We start from the raw sequence: 22,237 nt of genomic DNA on the forward strand, positions 1-22,237 counted from the left end.
TAACCAGAATATTTTCCAAATGCTACAAATGGGAATAAATTCTCACACATACCTCTCCTGCACAAAAGGGTACATCATCCCACAATACTGAGTCAAATAGGAGAAATCAAATGAAGTTGTTAGGGGAACCATTGACCGAAACCGCCTGCCCTGGCCAGGCACCATAGTAACCACTTGCTTGAGTTATCTTACAGCAGGAGGTCCTAATAAGGAAGGCAGAACTAACAAGCTACCACCAACTAGAAGTATTCGGGAAAGGTCAAAAGGAGAGAGGAAATGCCAGTCCACATGGCCTACCATCTTCCCAGAATTCTTCTCGCTGGAATCCATCTTGGCTGAGCGATGCACGCGCCACCAGGAAGGACCCTGAGTCAGAATGAGTGGCCAGAGACAACCGGAAACTAACCCCATCACCATAAAACCCCAGACTGCGAGCCACGTGACAGAGCAGTTCTTCTGGGTTCCATTACCCTGCTGCTCTCCACCCAGGCACCCCTTCCCAATAAAGTCTCTTGCTTTGCCAGCATGTGTGTCTCCTTGGACAATTCATTTCCGAGTGTTAGACAAGAGCTCACTCTCGGGCCCTGGAAGGAGTCCCCCTTCCTGCAACAAAATCACTTGTACATCTAGCTAAAACTGCAAGTGCTTTGTGCTGAGTCTCAGGTCTGGGCTCTGCCCCCTTGGAACAGGGCAGTATAGAGGAAAAATACATCAGAGCAGGTGGAGAGGGTCCAGGGCAAAGCAAACTTCTTGCCAGAGAGGCTGTTAACTGAGAGTATTCACTTTGTGTATCCCAGTGACTGGGTAGATGCAGCCCTGCCCCTCTACTGGATGGAGTTACCTCAGTGATGGCTCATGTGATCACAATAGTAGAGATGTGATAAGGGCTTGCACCGGGAGAGAGGGTGGACCAGCAGCCATAAGATTCTTAGCACAATCTTCCCAACATTTGGACATCAGAAAAGTATTTTTTAATACACTACAGATTGCGGGAAAGTCACAGATACTCAGGACTTCTTGGGTGTGTGCCCAAATAATTATGTAGATTAGCAAGTGACTGCACCCATGTCTGTGTCTCAGGGTTTCCTTTTATCACCTGCTGCTGGTCAGGAAGTGTGAGCCAGTAGTGATTGCCTCCCATGTCTCTAAAGCCTGACGCTTTTTTCAGAGACATTTATCTGTTGGGTATGGCTATGGAAACTAGGACACTGGGTACTTTGGCAAACACACAAAATTAAATCTCAGCCTGAGGTTCACTGTGTATCGTTTGAGTCTGACAAATTACACGAGAGCTATGGGAATGAAAGCAAATGGACTAATAGTTCGGTAATTATTTTCTTTGTGTGAAAAACCTGATATGAGTAAAGTCTTTTAAATGAAAAGGACCCAGTTCAACAGCTTTTGGGATCAAAGTGTTGATTACATTTAACTATAATTAACACTCAAATTTTCTGTGATTCCACCTAGAATTTTCTTCTTCTAGTTGCACTAAACCCAAGCACAAGGCAAAAAAAAAAAATGAAGTGCTATGAAAACAATACTGCGCTGTTCAGATATAAAGTATCAACATTATTTCCATTATTTGTCTCTCTTCAGTTCCAAGTTCTGTGTCTGCTAAGGTTAATTATCAACTAGGCTTTCACATCTGTCTGTCGTCTGTCTGTCTGTCTCTGTCTCTTTCTCACTCACTTCTGTAGGACCTTGAACCAAATACTTGCATTCTTACAACTTTCTCCTATCTCTAAAGTAAGAATAACTGTCCCTAAAACTCTGAGATCCACTAGGTTTTCAAAAGGTATTCGTTCATTGAATTTGACACAAGTGAAAAAGCTTGGAGTCCACACCTGAGACAGAAGGCTATATAGTAGCATCGATCTTGTGAAGTGGCAGGACAGGGCAATGACAGGAAAGACTTTCTGGCAGGGTCAGTGGGACAAGACAACTTCCCTTCTTCAGGAGGCCCAGAATGGACAAGATATGGGATTTGAAACTGAGTAGGACCCTGTGGGGGTCCTCCCTGTAACAAATCCTTTCCATGGCCCCATTTCTACTTCGTAGGAAATAGGCTTCATTCAGCCTCCTAGACCTTCCCTAAGTTCCAAAGGGCAGATTCAAAGAGTTGCTAATGAGGGGAGGAAGGGGGATGCAGAAACAAAGGAGGAGCAGTCAAGAAACAATAGTGCATACTGAGCCTGCGCTCTAGAGCCCAAGAGCCACAACTACTGAGCCTGTGTGCCACAACTACTGAAGCCTGTGCACCTAGAGCCCATGCTCTGCAACAAGAGAAGCCACCACAATGAGAAGACTGCACACCACAACGAAGAGTAGCCCCCGCATGCTGCAACTAGAGAAAGCCCGCATGCAGCAACAAAGACCCAGCACAGCCAAAAATAAAATAAATGAATAAATAAATTATATATATGTTAAAAAAAAGAAACAATAGTGCAGCGATGAAAGCAGGGTCCTGGTTCCTGCTCAAGGAATATACACAACAATATCTTTGAGTGCTTCTGCAGGAACTAAGGTCCCCACCCAGGTGGAGGATGGTAACTTCAGGCTGAGCACAGAGATTCCTGGAGCACCGCCCTGTTACCTCACCACCCACCAATCAGCAGAAAGTCACACACCCTGCAGCCCTCACTCTAAATTTTGCCTATAAAAGCTTCTATCCGAAAACCACTGGGGAGTTCAGGATTTTTGAGAATGAGCCACCATTCTCCTTCTTTGGCCCTGCCATCAATCTTTCTCTGCCCCAAACTCCGACGTTTCAGTTTGTTTGGCCTCACTGTGCATTGGGCCCTGGAACTTGCGTTTGGTAACAGATTCATAGGGCATTAGGGGTTTTTTAAAGGTTTCAACTATTAGAAGGCTACTCTGCAAAAGTTTATGATTAAGGCTTTTGGTTGGGGTATTTGGGTGTGTGCTCTGAGGTGGGAATAGGGGCTACAGAGGGAGGAAGTAGAAAGCAAGGATGGGGGAGCCTGGGGGCGATATGAACCTCAAACTGGCAACTACATTCTAATCTGAAAGGTCAGAACCTCTAGGAGTTGCGTAATCACAGAGACTAGAGCAGTTTCTCTTGAGGAAGCTGCTTTTATGTTTCATTCTATTCACAGGGTTCTTTTTGCCATTAACCAAAATGCCAGGGCCCCACTTGAGGAGGTGATCGAAAAGTTCCACAGCCTCAGTGAGAGAAATGCTTTGTGTCTGACCTAATCCCCTTTCTATGCTGCCAGTGAAGGCCACTCCAAGGCAGGAGGGTGACTTTAGACTAGTCCTCAATGAATGGCTAGAAAATGCCTTCTGTAGTGAATTACTTCCTATTAAAAATGAATGAAAGGAAGATGAAAAGCATTCTGTGGATGGTAGCACAACAATATGAATGTACTTAATGTCGCTGAATTGTCCACTAAGTATGGTTAAGATGGTAACTTTTATGTCTATTTTATCACAATTTAAAAAAAAATAAATGAAAGGGGAAAATTGAATCATTAACCTGACTTTGCTATATAGTGGGCTGTCACTTCAACTGAGTAGAAACTTCATTCTCTAGAAACTAAATCTGAGATTTACTCCTGAAAGTTTAGAGGAAAAAGAAAGGAGCCTTTGAGAGAAAATGGCTAATGCCGACCTAGCTTTCTAAACAGTACAAGGCTTTAAGAGTAATTTCTGTCATTAAGCTTTCCTATGATCCACAGGAAGTAAATGAAGTCTTTTAAAAATGGAGAGAAAAAAAGAATGGAAGTTACTAGCAACTGTTTTTTACAAGCTATGTCTATATATCTTTATACTGAATACTTGATAGATTAGAGTGAAAATATATAAACATTTTGAGTCTCTCTGCTTTTAAAATCCTACGTATAATTATAGTTTAGAGAAAAAAAATCCCTTTTGTATTACTTCATTTCTATGATCAACAAAGAATTTTTTATCATGAACACAGGCCCATTACCACTTGGCTGTCCTTACCTAATTGTCTTTCTTCATCTTCTACTCTGACTTATACAAATTACTTTAAATCCTCTTTTTTTCTTTTTTAAACCAGGCAGAGTATAATGGCATAAAGTAAAATACTCTTATCTAGATCATACTTTGATTATTAAGTTTACATAAGTCACTTATGAAAAAGAATATACAGCCAACAATTCCAAGCCATGCCCCAGACCTCTAGCCTTAGTATTTAAACACAATAATAGAATCCGTCTTCTTCAGCCTGCTGAGCCTAACTGGGCTGGCCTCAGGGTTTCTCAGGAGTCAAGCGCTCACTGAAGGCCAGAGGGGGACCAGATCTATGGCTCAGGATACAAGAGAAGAGGCCACACTGGTGAACAGTACCACGTATGACTCCTAGGCACACCCACTCCCCTCCAACCGCTGGAGTCCACAGGAGCCCTTACAGCTAAAGTAGCATCTTAGGACTCCAAAGCCTGTTGGGGTAAGGTGATTTTTGTCATATCTTGGAGCAGTTTATTAAAGGGGTTCACAAGTCAACTCTGCTCACAGAATAAGGAACGATGTGATATAACTCACAGAAACTGGGCTCAAGAGATGGAAAGCCTCACTTTGGCTCCTAATCTCTCTGAGCCTCAGTTTTCTCATTTGTAAGATGGGAGAAATAATGCTTATTACCTCAAAGGATCATTGGGAAGCTCAAATGTAACACAGGTATAGGCACATTACAGATGGAAGGCAACACCAATGCACAAAGCCAGGAGGGATGGATCTAGGTGATTAAAAGAAAGACACGAGGGCTTCCCTGGTGGCGCAGTGGTTGAGAGTCCACCTGCTTGATGCAGGGGACACGGGTTCGTGCCCCGGTTCGGGAAGATCCCACATGCCGTGGAGCGGCTGGGCCCGTGAGCCATGGCCGCTGAGCCTGCGCATCCGGAGCCTGTGCTCCGCAACCGGAGAGGCCACAACAGTGAGAGGCCCGCGTACCGCAAAAAAAAAAAAAAAAAGACACGACAATCAACATCCCTACAAGAGCCTAACACCTTTGGCTTCTTGAGTTTCCTACTGAGAGGGGTTGAAAGTGAAAGTATAATTTTCTTTGACAAAAGAAAAGAGTTCTATGAGTTGGTATGGAAAGGTGTTAAAAGCAGCTTAAAAATATATCGTCCCGAATCCAAAGGAAACACCCTATTAGAAGCAAGAGGTCAAAGACGCAGTTATATCTGGAAGCATTAAGACAAACTGATAAAAAGTACATCCTCTGCTTTCAATACAGCCTACTGGCTAAAACAAAGTTCACCTCTTAGCAACAACAAAAAAAATTACTTAGTATTCCAGAACACGCACGTTCTGAAAAGCCTGTGATTTCAGTCGTTGGCATAGAAACATGGAGTAAATGGCTGTGGGAAGAACAGAACGAATACTCGGAAAAATTGCTTGCTGAGCTGTTACTATCAGGAAAGCCTATGTTGTTTTAAATAAATCTTTATCACACCATTCTCTAAAAACAAATGTGTGGTCTATATTTATAGTCTTGATTTTTATTTAGAGAGGATGTGAAAAGCAGGGAGAAAGTGAGAATGCATGAAAATGTCAATGTCTCCTTTAAAGTAGTTCCTGCAAAATGCCTTGCTCCATCTCTGGCAGTGTTCTCCCTCTTGACACCCTACCTGCATTATTATGATCTGGAGGAACCCATGGAAAGAAAGAAAAAAAAGAGGAATCAAGTATTTCTTTCTTCTTCTCCAAGACCTGGCACTGCTAAACTTAAGTCTCCACAACTCAATGAAACTAACTCATAAAACGATCGTAATGATGGTGCATCTTCTTTACTAATGCAAGTAATCAATCAATCGATGCAAGAGGCATTCAAGTCCACCTGCTTCCTTTTTTTTTTTCTGGTAATTATTATACCTGCTTCCTTTACACCTTCCAAAAGAAAAGAATCCATAGAGAACACTTTAAACATATCTAGCTGACACCACTTCAAAGCCACCTTTTAGGTTAAAGACATGATTAATTTATATTAACTTCACAAATCAGATGTAGTCTCCGAAATAAAGCCATATTGAATTCACAACATTCATAAAACCTGCTCACTGTAGGAACCAGTCAAGAACCCTATTACATGAGAATCAGGATCTACTAAACCAGAATTAGAATAGAGATTCTATTCACAAGATCCATGAAGGATAAAGGCAGAAATGTTAGCGAATATTATTTATTTACTGATCTCCTCCCTTGAGATGGCAAGCTCCATGTGAGCAGAAACTTGGATCATGTATCCACCACTGTATTTCCAGCCTACAACAATATCTGGTACAGAGTTGATGGTCCAGTAACGACTTACTGAAACAGTGAATGAATTTAGCACAACCATATGAACCTTCTAAGAATGAAGCAGATAGACTTAGTCTCTGGGGGAAGGGACAGGTTGGAAAACACCACCTAACATCGGTCCCCAGTGCTTCTGAGGCTCAGGCTTGGAACGTCACATAGTCATGTCAAAACTTGCACTGTAAACACGATCTAGCAAAGGTCAAGAATAGTTCTCTGGTGAACACTAAAAATCATCCTAGAGTAGGTTGAAACTGGATGCACTACAGCCTGCTGACAGAAGAAACAATGGAAGCATTCTTTAAGGCTGCACATCAGGAAAATTTAAGACCTGAAGCAATCTGGATCATAAAGAATATGGCTTGGTTTAACTAGACAGTGGCAATCTTCCAGTGATTCACCCACTTCATTTCAGTGTTATTTACAGAAAAGAATACACTGTATTAGATTACAGAAGCTGGGGTTGTCACGAGAGCTGATGCAGAAAGTGTCACAAAAACAATTTGCACTATTAACCCAATCCACTATCATGCCAGGGGGAAAATGCCTTTTCTTCCCTAGAAGTGAACAGAACAGTGAGAGTTGAGATATTCTTAAGTAAGTGGAATTATTTTTTGCTATATAGTTTATCATCAGTCTTACCTGGAATAGTTAGATGAATATCTTTCTGCTTTTTCCCTAATCTGGCCTCCTCACTTTCTAGTTTCCTGGTCATTATAAAAACATCCACTACCCTGAGTATTTCTCATTGCAGAAATGATATGATTTATTAGAAACACTAAAAGAAAGGCACTTATTCAGATAAAATAAATTAATCTCTAACTGATGCACTAGTTTTTTACCTTAACTTTGCTGTCTACCTTGGGTGAAAATATGTGTTCCTTGGCAGGGTAAAGTATGTGAGAGGACGGTTTAATGGTAAGTATTTATTTATTTGCTGCACTGCGCGGCTTGCGGGATCTTACTTCTGCAACCAGGGATCAAACCTGGGCCACGGCAGTGAAACCACCAAGTCCTAACCACTGGACCACCAGGGAATTCCCTAAAAGTATTTCTATTCTTCATCTTTTTATTAGATGAGATTGTCTTAAATGAAAAGAACAGTGTTTAGCATCTTAAATATGTGCTTATTTGTAAGTAAATCCTAAAATTCATGAAGAGCGTATGCTCAGGGGGTAGGCAGACCATTACTAGTTTTATACCTTTGTTCAAGTCACTTTACCTCACTGAACCTCAGTTTTCTCCTCTGTAAAGTAGAGCATAAGTTTGCTCAGATTCCAGGATAATCATCAGACTCATATGCTTCCCAGTTGGACTAGACAGTGAATTTATATGACTGTTTAATTAGCAGTTGAGTGCAAAGGATTTGGTTTCTCTCCCTACATTAAATATGATAATACAGGTAAAAGTGCTCCATAAAGGTTAGTTGCTATTACTCTTACCTTCGTTATCACTTACTAGTCTGGGTAAACAACATGCCGTGCAGAGATGACAAAGTGGGGAAGCAAAGGAGTTTTTCCTTTTTGATCATGGCCTGTTGAAGCCAGCATTCATAAACACTTTGTATAATTCTTTTGTAGTTTCTTCTTTTCTCCCTTGACCTCTGAACCTAGTTTTTCTAAAGGCTACTGGTTTGTTTTTTCATGTGTCTCACTGCCAGACTTTCCCAAGCATCCCAAACCAACCCAGATCAGCTATCAGAGTTTCCCAAGATTCCTGATCTCCCTGATTGCACATCGGTGTGCATATACTTCAAGTATCTTTCACTCCCTGCTCTGAAAGGCCCTGAAGATGCCAGACCCACATGATCGCTGCGGTGGAGTGGAGGCTTAAATGTGTCTGTTGAGAAGTGATGTGGTTACTGGTGTGGGAATCCTGGCATTAGAATGAGTAAATAAGCCCTGTCCTGATGACTCTAGTTCCAGGAAATGGGCTACAATGTCAGATCGGAAACTTGATTTCTCAAGGCACATTTCCAGACTCCAGCTGCTCCATGTTTGGCTTCAGTAAGAAAGAATAACATGGGCAACAGCTGCTGTTTCTTGAGTGGATATCAGCACTTAGAGTTTAAACAATCTCTTGTTTAAACAGTAGGAAACTGCATAACTGAGCTAGACTTCCCAAGAGTCATGGCTAGGTGCAGAGAAAATGATCAAAGTGTGCAAAGAAATGTCAGGTAAGGATGAGGATGAATGACCCATTCAAAGTCTTAGGTGCCTCAGGGGCTGCCTGGGCTCTGTGTGTGTGTGTGTGTGTGTGTGTGTGTGTGTGTGTGGTCTATTTCTGGTGTCTCCCCCACCTCCAGAGGGAGGGGAAGGAAGGAGTGTAGCCTTCAAGGGCCACAGTGGGTGAGGTGGAGGAGAACCAATCCGAAGCATGACCACTTGCAGTGATTCCAGGAGTCCGCAGGGATTTTTTAAAGAGAAGAAGAAAAGAAAGGCAGAGTACTACTTTAAAGCTGAGAACCTACTTTTATGATTGCTTTGAGAAAAAACAACTAAAAGCAAAACCAAATGCTTTCCCAAATAAAATGCTCCCCTATTGGTCAGTTGAGTAAAACATCAGGCTTACCTTGACATATTGAACAAGACGCTCATTTACGTTCACTTTGTAAGTTTCTAAACCCAGTTCCTTAGATAACCGTAAGATCCTGTTCTGGGTTGGTCCCACATAAGCCCCGCCAACGTCTACGTAATCAACATGTTGGTTCTGTAGAAACAGAAAAAGTGTCCAGAAGACTTCAGTTAGAACTCTAAAACATGTTTCTATGCCTTATAAAAAATAACCCTGTTTACTTTTTACAATTTAAATGTGCCTTACATCTCTCTTATAAAGTGCCACTGAAAATAGCAAATCTTTCTACTCTACTCCAACCCTATAGTACAATCATCATTAAGCAATCCCATTTGTTGAGTTATTGGTGAGGCTGATTCAGCAATAACACGCATAAACAATAAAGAACACTGTAGTACGCCCTGCCGATCTAGATCCTTTTCAAAGCATTTAGCTTTATTTTCTATGCTTTTCTTTGGGGTTGTTGCTGGAGGGGTCACCCAGAGTTTTATTAGACCTAATTCTCTGATTTCCAGCAGATGAAATCTTCAATCAGCCCACACTGGTGGGCTCCTGATTCTATTTTAAAACACTTGCAGGGAAGAATGCATCATAGGAAAAGAGTACCAAAAGGTATGAAAAGATTCATACACCTAAAAAATATTTTATAAATATGCAAACCTTCCTCCATAAACCAAAATTTACTTTCCTCTTCTTAAGTGCACTTTTCCATTTTCCCCAGCTTTTTTAGTAACACATTTCCCCATGGTTTAATCAATAAATTGTAAAAAAATTAATAAATAAAATAAAATTGTGCATTGGTGAGTAATAATTCCTCCATGTGTTTGTAATAACTTCTTATGGGTCTGTTTCTATTTTGTTGTTTATACCAGTTCTAATTCGCGTTGCCGTTTCTCCTTGTTTGCCTGATTATTTTTTATTGTGTCCCACTGACTGAATTTGAGAAAATATAGAAATTATCTGAATCCTGGGAGGATTATATCTTTCTCAGAGAGGATTTATGTCTGCTTCTGCCCAGCATCTGGGGACGCTAACAATACTAGATAACTTTATTGCATTTTGTGTGCCTGAGACAATTTGAAGGCAGGTTGAAATGCAACGTGGCCTAGTCCTTTTGCTGTTCACCCTTAGTGCTAGGACGCAGTCCAACCCAAAGCACAAGGAGTTTACCAACACATCCCTCCATATACACATACTTTGGTGGGCTCTGGACTTGACCTTCAGTTGCCCTAGCTTTGTAAGACTTTTGAAAAGTACTTCTCAGTCTCTCACTTGCTTCTTCAGTGGTCAGCAAACTCTCACCTCTCCACCCCCAGGGGAAAAAGCAGGTCAATGTTTTCTGGACGTTGGTCTAGTGATTCTTCACTATCTTGTTAGCTCTCTGATGCTTTGAAGGTGTGTGTGTGTGTGTGTGTGTGTGTGTGTGTGTGTGTACACAGTGCAATTTGTCTAGTCTCCTTATATGTAGTGGAAGGGTTGGGATAATTTACCTAATCTGTTATTTCCAGAAAATCGATTGTCTAGAATTATGCAACCTTGCCTTCCTGGGGTAATATAACCTGATATTATCTTTCCATTGCAAGATATGCTTTGCTAACATTTTGTTTCGAATTTTTATATCTGTGTTTATAAGTGAGACTGAGATTGCCCCATGATTCTCCTTTCTTCTCCAGCCCTTGTCTGTTTTCTTGTATTACAGTACTGTTAATCTCATGAGTTAGAAATCATACTTCCTTCTATTCTCTAGAAGGCGTTCGTATATAAATAGAATAATCTCTTCTTTGAACATTAGGTAGAACACACCTGTAGAGCTATCTAGGCTTAGTGTTTTCATTGTGGGAAAAATTTAAATTACAGGTTCAATTTATTTTGTGGTTAAAGCACTACTCACGTTTTCTATTTCTTAAATTTCTTTCTATTCTTAAATTATATTTTCTCATCATATATACCTTTCATATGTTTCAAAACTATTGCTTTAAAGTTCATGACCTCTTCTTTTCATTTATTTATTGTTTATTGTATCAGTAGTTATATCTTCATTTTCATCCCTTTTATTGTTTAGAGATGTCTCTTTTTCCTTTTCCTTGAAAAATCTTATCAGACACTTGTCTAGTTTTAATAGGACTCTTCAAAGAATCAACCTTTGTTTCATTGATCATCTTTATTGAGTATTTTCTATACCATTGATTTATGCTCTTTTTTCCTCTTTTTTGGATTTTTTATACTCTTAATTTTCTAATTCCTTGCATGCTTAGCTTATTCATATTGAGCCTTTTGTTCTTTTCTAATACAAAAATTTAGGCTATAAATCTTCCTCTAATATGGTTTTAGCTACATCCACAACTTTATTTTAGTATTTCCATTATTGTGCAGTTTTAAGTATTTTCAAATTTCCATTACAATTTCTGTCTAGATCCATGTTTCTAAAAGTTTTGTCATGTTTTAATTTCTACAACTGGAATTTTTTTAGTTATCTTTCTGTCATAACTGCATTGTGGTCAAAGAATATGGATTATATGATATCAATCCTTGAGGCTTACTTTATGACCTAGCACATGGTTGATTTTCAAAGATTTTCCATTTCTGCATGAAAAGAACATAGTCTTCTGTTAAGTAATATGCATGTTTTATACATGTCCATTAGAAAAAGATTAATTGTGCTCAGCCTTTGTTTGCTTCATTTATTATTGACTTAGAAAAGTATGTTAAAAATCCCCTACACTATTGGGCATTTATCTTTGATTCCTGTCAATTTTTGCTTTATATTTTGAGGCTACATTATTCAGTATATACAAGTTTAGAATTGTTTGGTCTTCTGGGTCTTTTATCACTATGTATTGAAACTTAATTCAATGAAACATTTTTTTTGTTTAAACCTTATTTTGTCTGATATTAATATAGGTAAAATAGCTTAGATTAGTATTTGTATACTATCTCTTTTTCTATCCTTCGGTTAGAGTTTTCTTTATTCTGACATTTCCCCCCTTTTAACTGAGAAGTTTAGCCCATTTATATTATTATTTCTTTTAAAATGTCTTAACTTTACTTATTTTATTATGGCTTTCCATTTGTCCCACTTTAACAGTTTTATGCCTGATTTCTTCTTTTGGATTAAGGGTTTTCTTCCTTTTGTTTTAAGTTTTTCTTCTACTTGTTTGGAAGTTATACTGTCAGGCCTATTTTTTTTCTAGCTATATTAACATGCATACTTAATATATTCTAAAGTTTATCAATATATTATCTTTCTATTGAAAAATACAAAACCTTCATGCATCAACTGTGATCAACCTTCTTCTAATCTGTAAACCATAAAAGTACCTTACTTCAGGTTTATTTGTCTCCCAACAAATTTGACGTTATTTTGTTTTATTCTGTTGATGTTGCTGAATTTTATTTAAATATTTACCAGTATCTTTGCTCATTGTCTCCTCTTAAATTTCATACCTTTAATTTGTTATCATTTTCCTTCTTCTTAAAACACAGCCTTTATAATTTCCTCTAATCTGGGTCCTAAACTCTCTATTTTTGTCAGTCTGATAAAAAGATAGTTCTAGCAAGTAACAAATTCTGGTTATTTTCTCTTTCACTCTCAGAACAGTGAAGATATTGTTTATCTTCTGGCATCTATTTTTGCTGTTGATGGGTCACTCAACAGCAATCAATAAGTCTAATTATTGATTTTTTTCAGAGTACGCGTAATTTGTCTTTCTCTTTTTTTAAAAAAATTACTTTTAGACTTAAAGGAATTTTTTTAAGATCTCTTTTCTTTGGTATACTGCAGCTTCTGTGTGCGGGTGAGAATTTCTTTTCCTTTTTCATGCTGTGGACTTGTTAGGTTTCCTGGTATCTTCCAACAATGCTGGAAAATCCTCAGCCATTGTTTTTTCATACCATCATAACACTATCTTTCATGTCTTAGTTGCTCCTGCCCTTGCCCCACATAACGTATTTTCCAATCTTTATCTCTGAACTGCATTATAGATAATTCCTTCTGATCTAGTTCACTCATTCACTTCAGCTATGTCTAATACACTGTTTAATCTGTCCCTGAGTTTTTTCATTTTAATCAGTACATTTTCATTTCTAGAAACTATTTTTAAACTACTTGATCTTTTTTTTAAGTTTCTTTTCCCTGCTGCTAATTTTAAGCACGTCTTTTCTTTAAAACATGCTACAGTAATTTTTTATTCTGTGTATACTTCAACTATTGCAAAATCTTTCTGGATCATTTTTTCTATTTATTCTCCTTTAGTGCCTTGTTTCCTTGTATGCTGTCACTTTTGACTATGAGTTGCTGATTTTCCTTAGAACTTTTTCTGTGTAAGTTATTTGAGGCCTGGGTGGAAATGATTTAAGTCTATTTCTGCCAGCCACCTTGGCACTTTAAATATTCTGTCCAAGGTTTTTCACACCATATAGGTAGTGTATATTTAGATTGAAGCCATGGATGAAGGCAAGCTTTATTTTCCTCCCTTTTAGAAGGGTAAGGTTTATTTCTCTTTCACTTTCATGTACAGAGTATAGCACAGGGGATTCCAATTTGGAGTGTTTCCTATTAAATTCCCAGGTTCTGGATTTTATTTCCTGTTCCCTGCATGCCATACAGCCATCACAGTGGAATTGCAGAGTCTTCAGGGTTCAGCAGACATTCAAGGTGAAAGTGAAATTTTGAGCTCATTTAATCCCTAGGCTTCATGTTTTTACTTTGCTTTGGGGATTCATTAGTTCATTCAACAACTATATCTTGAGTGCCTACAAGGTGCCAGGTACTGTTCAAGAAACTTCTGTTACATCAGTGAACAAAATAAAAATCCCTGCTCTCAAGGGGCTTTCGTTTAGTAGGAAGAGACAGAAAATGAACCACAAACATAATAAATAAGTATCTTAGAAGTTGATAACAACAGTGAAAAAGAAAAAAAAAACAACTAGAGAAGGACAGGGCAGATTGAAACTGCAGAGGAGAGAAGGAAAGATTTCAGCTTCAAATACAAGGGACATGTAGGCCTCTGAGAAAAGGTGATATTCGCGTAAAAGACTTGAAGGAGGTGTGGGAGTTATCCATGTGCATATTTGGGACAAGAGCGTTTCTGGCAGAAGAAAGAGCCACTGCAAAGATTCTAAGGGAGAAATCTGCCTGGTGTGTTCAAAGAACACAGGCCAATGTGTCTGGAACAGAGTGAGCAGGGAAAAGAGAACTGGAGATGAGAGTAGAGAAGTTGCAGGGCGGGGGTGGGGGGGGAAGGGGGAAGATCATGGTACGTGTCACAAGACATTGAAAGGACACTGGCTTTTACTCTGAGTGAGAAGGGCAGCCTTTGAAAGGTTTTGAGCACAGAAGTGCCAAGATCTGACTTAAGTTTGAAAGGCTCATTCTGGCTGTCGCACTAAGGCTAGATTATAAGGGACAAGGGTAAAAAGCAGGGAAATTATTTAAGAGGTTGTTGCAATAATCTGCCCTAGAGATCATGGTGGCTCCCACAGCTGGGCGCCACGGAAGTGGAGGGAAGGGTTGAATTCTGGGTATATTTTGAAGGCAGAGCCAAAAGAATTTCCTGACAGAATGAATGTGGGGTCTCACAGTGTTGAACATGACTCCGAGTTTTTTTGGGAGTTGCCATCCTCCTTTACCGGGAAGGCTGCTGGAATAGTGTTCTTTTTTTTTTTAATCAGTTTATTGGATTTGTTTGTTTCTTTTTTTAAATATAAATTTATTTGTTTATTTTTGGCTGTGTTGGGTCTTCTTTGCTGCACACGGGCTTTCTCTAGTTGCGGTGGGAGGGGGCTACTCTTCGTTGTGGTGCATGGGCTTCTCACTGTGGTGGCTTCTCTTGTTGCAGAACACAGGCTCTAGGCACGCAGGCTCAGTAGTTGTGGCTCGTGGGCTCTAGAGCGCAGGCTCAGTAGTTGTGGCACACAGGCATAGTTGCTCTGCACGGCATGTGGGATCTTCCTGGGCCAGGGCTCGAACCCATGTTCCCTGCATTGGCAGGCAGATTCTTAACCACTGCGCCACCAGGGAAGCCCCTGTTTCTTTTGTTTTATTTTGCTATTGAGTTGTATGAGTTCCTTATAATTTGTTATTAACCCCTTATCAGATAGATGGTTTCCAAATATTATCTACCATACTGGTTGGCTGCCTTTCATTTTGTTCATGGTTTCTTGTGTGGGGGATAAGCTTTTAATTTTTATTTAATTTAATTTATTTATTTAGGCCATGCCACACGGCATGTGGGATCTTAGTTCCCCTACCAGGGATCAAACCCGTGCCCCCTGCAGTGGAAGTGCAGAGTCTTAACCACGGGACCACCAGGGAAGTCCCTAGAATAGTGTTCTTGATGAAGAAGAAAAGAAATTCAGTTTGGATGTGTGAAGTTTGAGATGTCTGTTCAACATCCAGGAGATCTGCAAACTTCTAACTTCAGGGCAGCACAGTATAGTTTATTCAGCATTTTATTTTAAGAGGGAGAGTCAATCAGGCTTCCACTCTGCCATAATACCAGAAGTGACCTGTTCCTTTGACTTCTTTCATCTGTCCCTCATATAATCCTAACTTTCCCTTTTACTAACTATTGGTGTTGTGCTCTAAACCTTCTCTAGTCTCCAACATCCTTTTTAAGACAGGAAGCGCAAAACTGAAGTCAGTATTCCAATAAAATTTAACAAAGACAGTAACCGAATTCTTGGGAGTTTCCAAAAAAGATGTCTTTAGAACACAGACACCATTTAAAGTAAATAATCCTAAGTGAAGTAGTAAAAAGCATGAGGCGTTTTACAGAATGCTTCTTTACAAAGTCGAAACATTTGAAAGGAGGTGCCCCAGATTCAGCATGAAGATACTGGAACTGTAATACCATATTCTGCTATGTTGCCCCTCAGTCTTTAGGATCTTGCATTTGATCTCATTATTCAGCCTTTGAAGAGGCCACAAACACGCAACTATATTAGGAAACAAATACACCAACCCTGTGGTAGCCTTGCAGGCATTTCAACTTAATTAATTTGGTCCTGAAAAATTATGGGGGAATCACACTAGGAAAAACTGGGAAGTTCTGAACAAATAGAAGATCTATCTGAACAGTTGCCAGGTGACAATATCAAATTTGGCATTTTGATACTTAAAGATCCAGAGTAATTTTTATGGCATCTCCTCCCTAAATCCTAATTGATTGTGCTAGTAGAAGCAACTGTAAGAATATTAAATTCAGTTTCTGATTAAATACCATTTCTGTCCCTGCTTTGTAAAGCCCCCCCTTTTTCCCTTCTATTTATTTGAAATCTTATAGATGTCAAGTCCTACCTTCTAAGCATTTCAGAGTTCCTCTCTCACATACCTAAAGGGAATTTTAATATGATGCCTAATACGCAATAGTTCCTGTATGGTGCTGACATATATAAATGATGTAGCATGAAAAAGCAGCCTGGGACAATAACATAGATGGGGATAAGCATGTTGGAATTCTCATTTCCCTTGTACAAAGAAACTTGTTCTTAACTGAAAAATCCGTAACACGACAGATGCTCCTATTTAATAACCAAAAGGTTTTAGAGATAAGAAAAGTAGGGCAAAGGGACAACTTAATACCTATCTCCAAAATAAAGGAATGTTTTTCAGAAAATGACAGGAGAATCATATGTAACAAGCTGGTACAGGCAGAATATGCAATCTTTCTTTTGCACTACAACACATTGCCTTCAATTAGAACTTGAAGTTGGAGGGAGCTTCAGGTACATTTAGATTATATCTCACTGCCCAGATGAGAAAAGTGACATGTAAAGTGCTAATAGTACTTACCCAAGGTATGACAGTGTGTCGGGCCAGTACAGGGGCCAGAATCCCAGTCTCCTCACTCCCAGACCAATAACCTCTCAGAGGACTACATCTGAGGAGGTACTCAAATTCTCCAAATGCAATTAATCTGGATTCACATTAATTTAAAGCAAGCGAGCATACACCAAAGAGCAGCACTTCTGTAGCAACCCCTACGGATCTTATCAAAATGCAGAGTCAGGGGCTTCCCTGGTGGCGCAGTGGTTGGGAGTCCGCCTGCCGATGCAGGGGATACGCGTTCGTGCCCCGGTCCGGGAAGATCCCACATGCCGCGGAGCGGCTGGGCCCGTGGGCCGTGGCCGCTGAGCCGGCGCGTCCGGAGCCTGTGCTCCGCAGCGGGAGAGGCCACAGCAGTGAGAGGCCCGCGTACAGCAAAAAAAAAAAAAAAAAAAAAAAAAAAAAAAAATGCAGAGTCAGATTCAGCAGGTCTGGGACAGGACCTGAGATTCTGCATTTCTATCAAGTTCCAGGGTGATTCCGAGGCTGCTGGCCCACAGGTTACTTTGAGTAGCAAGGCTGTAGGGCACTCTTAGAGCTGAGCAAGGTAAAAATAGGCTTATGATACATCCCTGTACATCTAAAAAGGCAGAAAGTGAATGACAGAAGGGGAGCTTGGCTTGGTGTGACTGAAACGGCTGGTACAATATCCTAGTTCAGATGTTGGTTGGCTATTTCATATCCATTTATATTCCCCCTTTCCCATGCCTGCTTCTATTATGCAGCCTGGAAATGTTAAAGACTTGCTTTCCCAGGCTCCCTAGCAGCTCAGGGTAGCTGTGTGCCCCGAACCTAGCCAATGAGACTATAAAGCAAATGTCTGCTGGGGTCTTCTGGTAAAGGAAAGGCTTTGTTGCAGATAAGACTGGGGCCGCCTCTTCACGCTCTTTCCTGCCTTGAATGAGAACTTGATGCTGACAGATGCTGCAGCCATCTGGTTACCATTAGGCAATAAGCCAACAGGAAAAGAATGGCTGAGCAGAAAGACAGAAAGAGCCTAAAGATTCGATGACAAAGCTGAACCCCGGCCCCAGGCTGGACTACCTACCACCAGACTTCTTCTTATGTAAAATAACTGAATGTTTGTATTGCTTAACCCATTGTTATTATCACTGCATAAGCCATTCTGTTATAAATCTGACACATCTCCTAATTAGATAGAGGCTTCCTCTCCTTCCAGTCACTTCAACAGTCTGGTTTTGTCCTTACTGCCAATCTCCAGCCTTTAGCGCTCTGTTTCTGTGCTCTAGCAAGGGGGCTCATTAGTGACCTTCTAAATGCCAAACACAAGGGCCCCTACTCAGCCTTCATCCTGTGTCAAATGCACCTGGCATCTGATTCGATGTATCACCCCTTCTCTTTCCTCTGCTGATTTTCATGGCACTGCCCTAATCTGGTCTTCCTCCCCAGCCTCCACTGCTTCTCTCTGGCTCCTCTGCCTCTGCACCCCCTTTAAATCTGCATGTTTCCAAAACTTCCATCTTTGTCCGTACTTCCTTTCTACCTTACCTCCTTCCCTGTGTACTTTCATCAGTTCCAGATTTCAACATCCTGCAACCATTTCTTCAAATAGTAGTAAACACCAGTTAGCATGCATTTTTCCAAAACGGTGATGTAAGCCCAAGTATAAAAAGGCAGTGATGTAGCAAGAACTGGGCTTCCTTATGTCTAGCTGACCCCACCGGAGCAGCACACCTCTTAGGGAACAAGGACTAAGGAAAAAGCAACACAGAAATATGCTACATTTGCCTCTGCTTACTGTGGTCACACTTCTTTTAAGTTGTGTATTCTTGGATAAATAAATAAGGAACCTATACTGTGTGTGTATGTCTGTGTGTGTGTGTGTGTGTGTGTGTGTGTGTGTGTGTGTGTGTATGGTGAACGTACAGTCACTTCAAGTCCAGCCCAACCGTAACCTCACCTGAGACGCTATATACTCTAGGTCTCTAGTATGGAAATGATGACGCTGTATTGAAGTTATTTGTTCACGTTTGTTTTCTTCACTAGAATGTAAGCTACTGAAGGTCAGAAGCTGTCACTCTTTGGTGGGTGCTTGTTGAAAAGAACAGATACTTATTTAATGCAGTAGTTTAGGGTTATGGAGGACCAACGGCTTAACTGCATAAACTCTTGAGATTTCCTCCAGCTCTGTGACTTCCAGTGACCCCCATCTCTAGTTTGTGTGAGATTTTATACGTTAAGTATTAAAATCATTTACCCTCACTGTGTATGTTCTTCCTCCAACTCTGTCCCGGGCTTCTAAAACCAAAACATTAACTTCATGTTCTGCTAAGAGTTTGGCGGCAGATAATCCTAAAAGGAAAAAAAAGGAAAACAAAGTCGAGGAACATATTAACACCTACACGTGAAACATTCAACATTTAAACAGGTCTACATATAATATAAATGCAGGTATCAGACACAATTCATTGACTGTGCTATCTAATAAATTCTGAGCACACTGTGATGAACTGAGCCACCAATTTTATAATCTAGCATATATTACATTATCTATCATAAGCTAATTTTATTATCTATTATAAGGTTGGTTGAAAAAATGTAATAATTTAAAATATATATTTTGGGGGTTTTGGTGATAATCATATGTAAGGGAATTTGTTGAACCCCTAAATCAACCCTTATCACGCCACTCTTCTAGAAATCCCGATTGTATAAACAGAAGTATGTTTTCCTGGAAATTCCCCCTGGCTTACACCAGTCCCCAGTATCTCTGTGCTTTTCTCAATTTAAACCCCCCCATAATGACCTCCTATCATTTATACCTGGGTTACATGCTTGCTGTATCATGTTTTCCCCGCTAGATTAAAAGTTACCAAAGGCAGGAACCATGTTTCATACTTTATTTATTGGCTCAAAGCTGAGTACAGGCTTTCACTCATAAACAAAAACCTTCATAAAAGATAGATTTTTAAACCCAGTATAGTAAGGGAATCCCCTGGCAGTCCAGTGGTTAGGACTTGGTTCTTTCACTGCCGTGGCCCTGGTTCAATCCCTGGTCAGGGAACTAAGATCCCGCAAGCCACACAGTACAGCCCAAAAAAGGCAAAACACAAGCAAACAAAAGTATAGTAATACCAGAAAAGTAGAGGAAAGTGTTGTGGATTAACATTATATCAAGGGTGCATGCTATCAACATGACTTATCACTGATGTTAATCTTGTTCGCCTGGCTAAGGTAATGTTTGCCAGGTTTCTCCACTGTAAAGTTATTCTTTTTTTCCCCTTCCATGCTATACTCTTTGGAAGGAAGTCTATGTACAGCCTGCGCTTAAGAAGTAGGGAGGTATGTCCTACTTCCTTGAGGGTAGAGTATTGACATAAATGATTTGAAATTCATCTGCACAGGAGATTTGCCTCTTCTCTCCCATTTATTTATTTACTTAACCACTGACATATTCTTATGGAGTCATACATAGTTGTTTTATACTTTGGGTTATAGTCCAATACTATGTTATTTATTTTGTTGCTCAAATTGTTTCGGCTTTGGTCACTGGGAAGCTCTTGTGTCCCTCGGATGTACTTGCATCATCATGTGTGTATGCGTGTGTTTGAGCACTTCCTTACTTTCTGGCATTAAGAGATGTTCCAGGCTCATCTTGTCTTTCTCTGCCCAGCCCTACAATCAGCTATTTCTTCAGTGAGCCTTGGTTCCTTTTATTGGAGAACAGTATTAGAAATCAAGATCTGGGCTCTAGGTGTGCCCATCACTACTGGGCTATCATTGCTTCTGGGACTTCTCAGCTCACAGAGTAAGGAAATAAATGTCTGTATACACATTTTTAAATCTATCAATACATTTTTGCACTTCAAATGCTATCTTATACCTAGTTATCTTTATCCTCCTATTACAAAAAATACGAAGCAGACTACACAGATAAACATACTTCAAGGAGAAAAAAAATGTTAGAATATTAGGGTGAAAGAGAAATAAGAATGACACCAGGGATAAGTTTAGTAAAATGATACAAATGATACCTAAATATGTATACCAGTGGTTGAGGAGAGGAACTATTCTTAGTGATTTTAAAACTCAGTAACTTGACAGCTCTAATGGTATATATCCTAAAGACAAAAAAGAGCTGCAAACATTTTGTTCAGTAATCATTTTGTGGGTGCTAGGATTAGAACTATTATTTTGAGGCCATTATGTATGTAATGTAGAATAAAGCAAATGAGTAATCAGGCTGCTGTCACTGAGATCCAGGGTTTTGGGCCAGGAGATCAGGAAATTTAGATGAAAGAACAATGAAATTAAGTGCAAATTTAGGGCAGGAAATGTACAAGATGGGTCTGGAACCTCAAGTCACCAGAAAGCAAGGAGGCTAACAGAGACCACAAGGAGTGTGACAAAAAGGCTCAGAAACCTACCTAGGTGAACTCCCACTGGCTAGAGATGGAACAATTTGAGTATCAAGTAAAAGTAACAGGGACTTCCCTGGTGGCACAGTGGTTAAGAATCCACCTACCAATGCAGGGGACTCGGGTTTGAGCCCTGGTCCGGGAAGATCCCACATGTCGCGGAGCAACTAAGCCTGTGTGCCACAACTACTGAGCCTGCACTCTAGAGCCCGTGAGCCACAACTACAGAGCCCGCGTGCCACAGCTACTGAAGCCCGTGTGCCTAGAGTCCGTGCTCCGCAACAAGAGAAGCCACCGCAATGAGAATCCCACGCACCGCAACAAAGAGTAGCCCCCACTGGCTGCAACTAGAAAAAGCCCACGTGCAGCAAGGAAGAGCAAACACATAAAAATAAATAATAACAAAGGCAATGGCTTAAATCCACTCATAATAATACTAAACAAACAAACAAAACCTCTCATTGGTCACCTTTGGAGAATGCTAAGGAACAAACTTATCATTTAAAAAAACAAAAAAGGGTTTTCCCTGGTGGCGCAGTGGTTGAGAGTCCACCTGCCATGCAGGGGACGCGGGTTCGTGCCCCGGGCCGGAAGGATCCCACATGCCGCGGAGCGGCTGGGCCCGTGAGCCATGGCCGCTGAGCCTGCGCGTCCAGAGCCTCTGCTCCGCAACGGGAGAGGCCACAACAGTGAGAGGCCCGCGTACTGCAAAAGAACAAAAAAAACCCCAAAAACAAAAAAGAATTTGGCATTCATTCTACCCTCCTTATTTGCACCAAACCTCAAGGCAACCAAATAGCTAACAAAGGGAGGTTTCGCTGTATAAAAGCATGCTAGCTAATAAGTGAAGACAGGAATAATTAGAACATCAGCATTTTGCAACCCCTAATGAATTAATAGATCTGGTGCAATGATTGTCAACAGCTGCTAACATGACAAAAAAAAAAGAGATAACCAGATGTTACTTGCCTCTTAATGGAAGCACATACCACCATGTATGAAGTAGTTAGAAAGAAGGAAGGAAGGAAGGAAGGGAGGGAGGGTGGGGAGAAAGGGAAGGAGCAAACAATCTAAATTCTAATGTGATCCAGCCTCTAGATCTGATACTTAGGGGCCAGAAAAACATGTTAAATAATACCACTGGGATGCAATCAACAAAATCTAGATTATA

The 22,237-nt window shown here is 40.3% G+C and overlaps 1 protein-coding gene across 1 annotated transcript in view; it reads right to left on the reverse strand.

Annotated features, from left to right (window-relative positions):
- LOC101317982 (amine oxidase [flavin-containing] A) overlaps positions 1-22,237 on the reverse strand; it is a 77,582-nt gene that overhangs the window by 39,232 nt on the left and 16,113 nt on the right. Inside the window, exons 2-3 of the mRNA XM_033849647.2 lie at positions 18,906-19,000; positions 8,860-8,997 (exon numbers count right to left, since the gene is read on the reverse strand). Coding sequence (XP_033705538.1) covers positions 8,860-8,997; positions 18,906-19,000 — 233 coding nt within the window. The remainder of the gene's footprint in view (positions 1-8,859; positions 8,998-18,905; positions 19,001-22,237) is intronic.

Source organism: Tursiops truncatus, chromosome X, assembly GCF_011762595.2.
Source record: "Tursiops truncatus isolate mTurTru1 chromosome X, mTurTru1.mat.Y, whole genome shotgun sequence".
Taxonomy (NCBI): Eukaryota; Metazoa; Chordata; class Mammalia; order Artiodactyla; family Delphinidae; genus Tursiops; species Tursiops truncatus.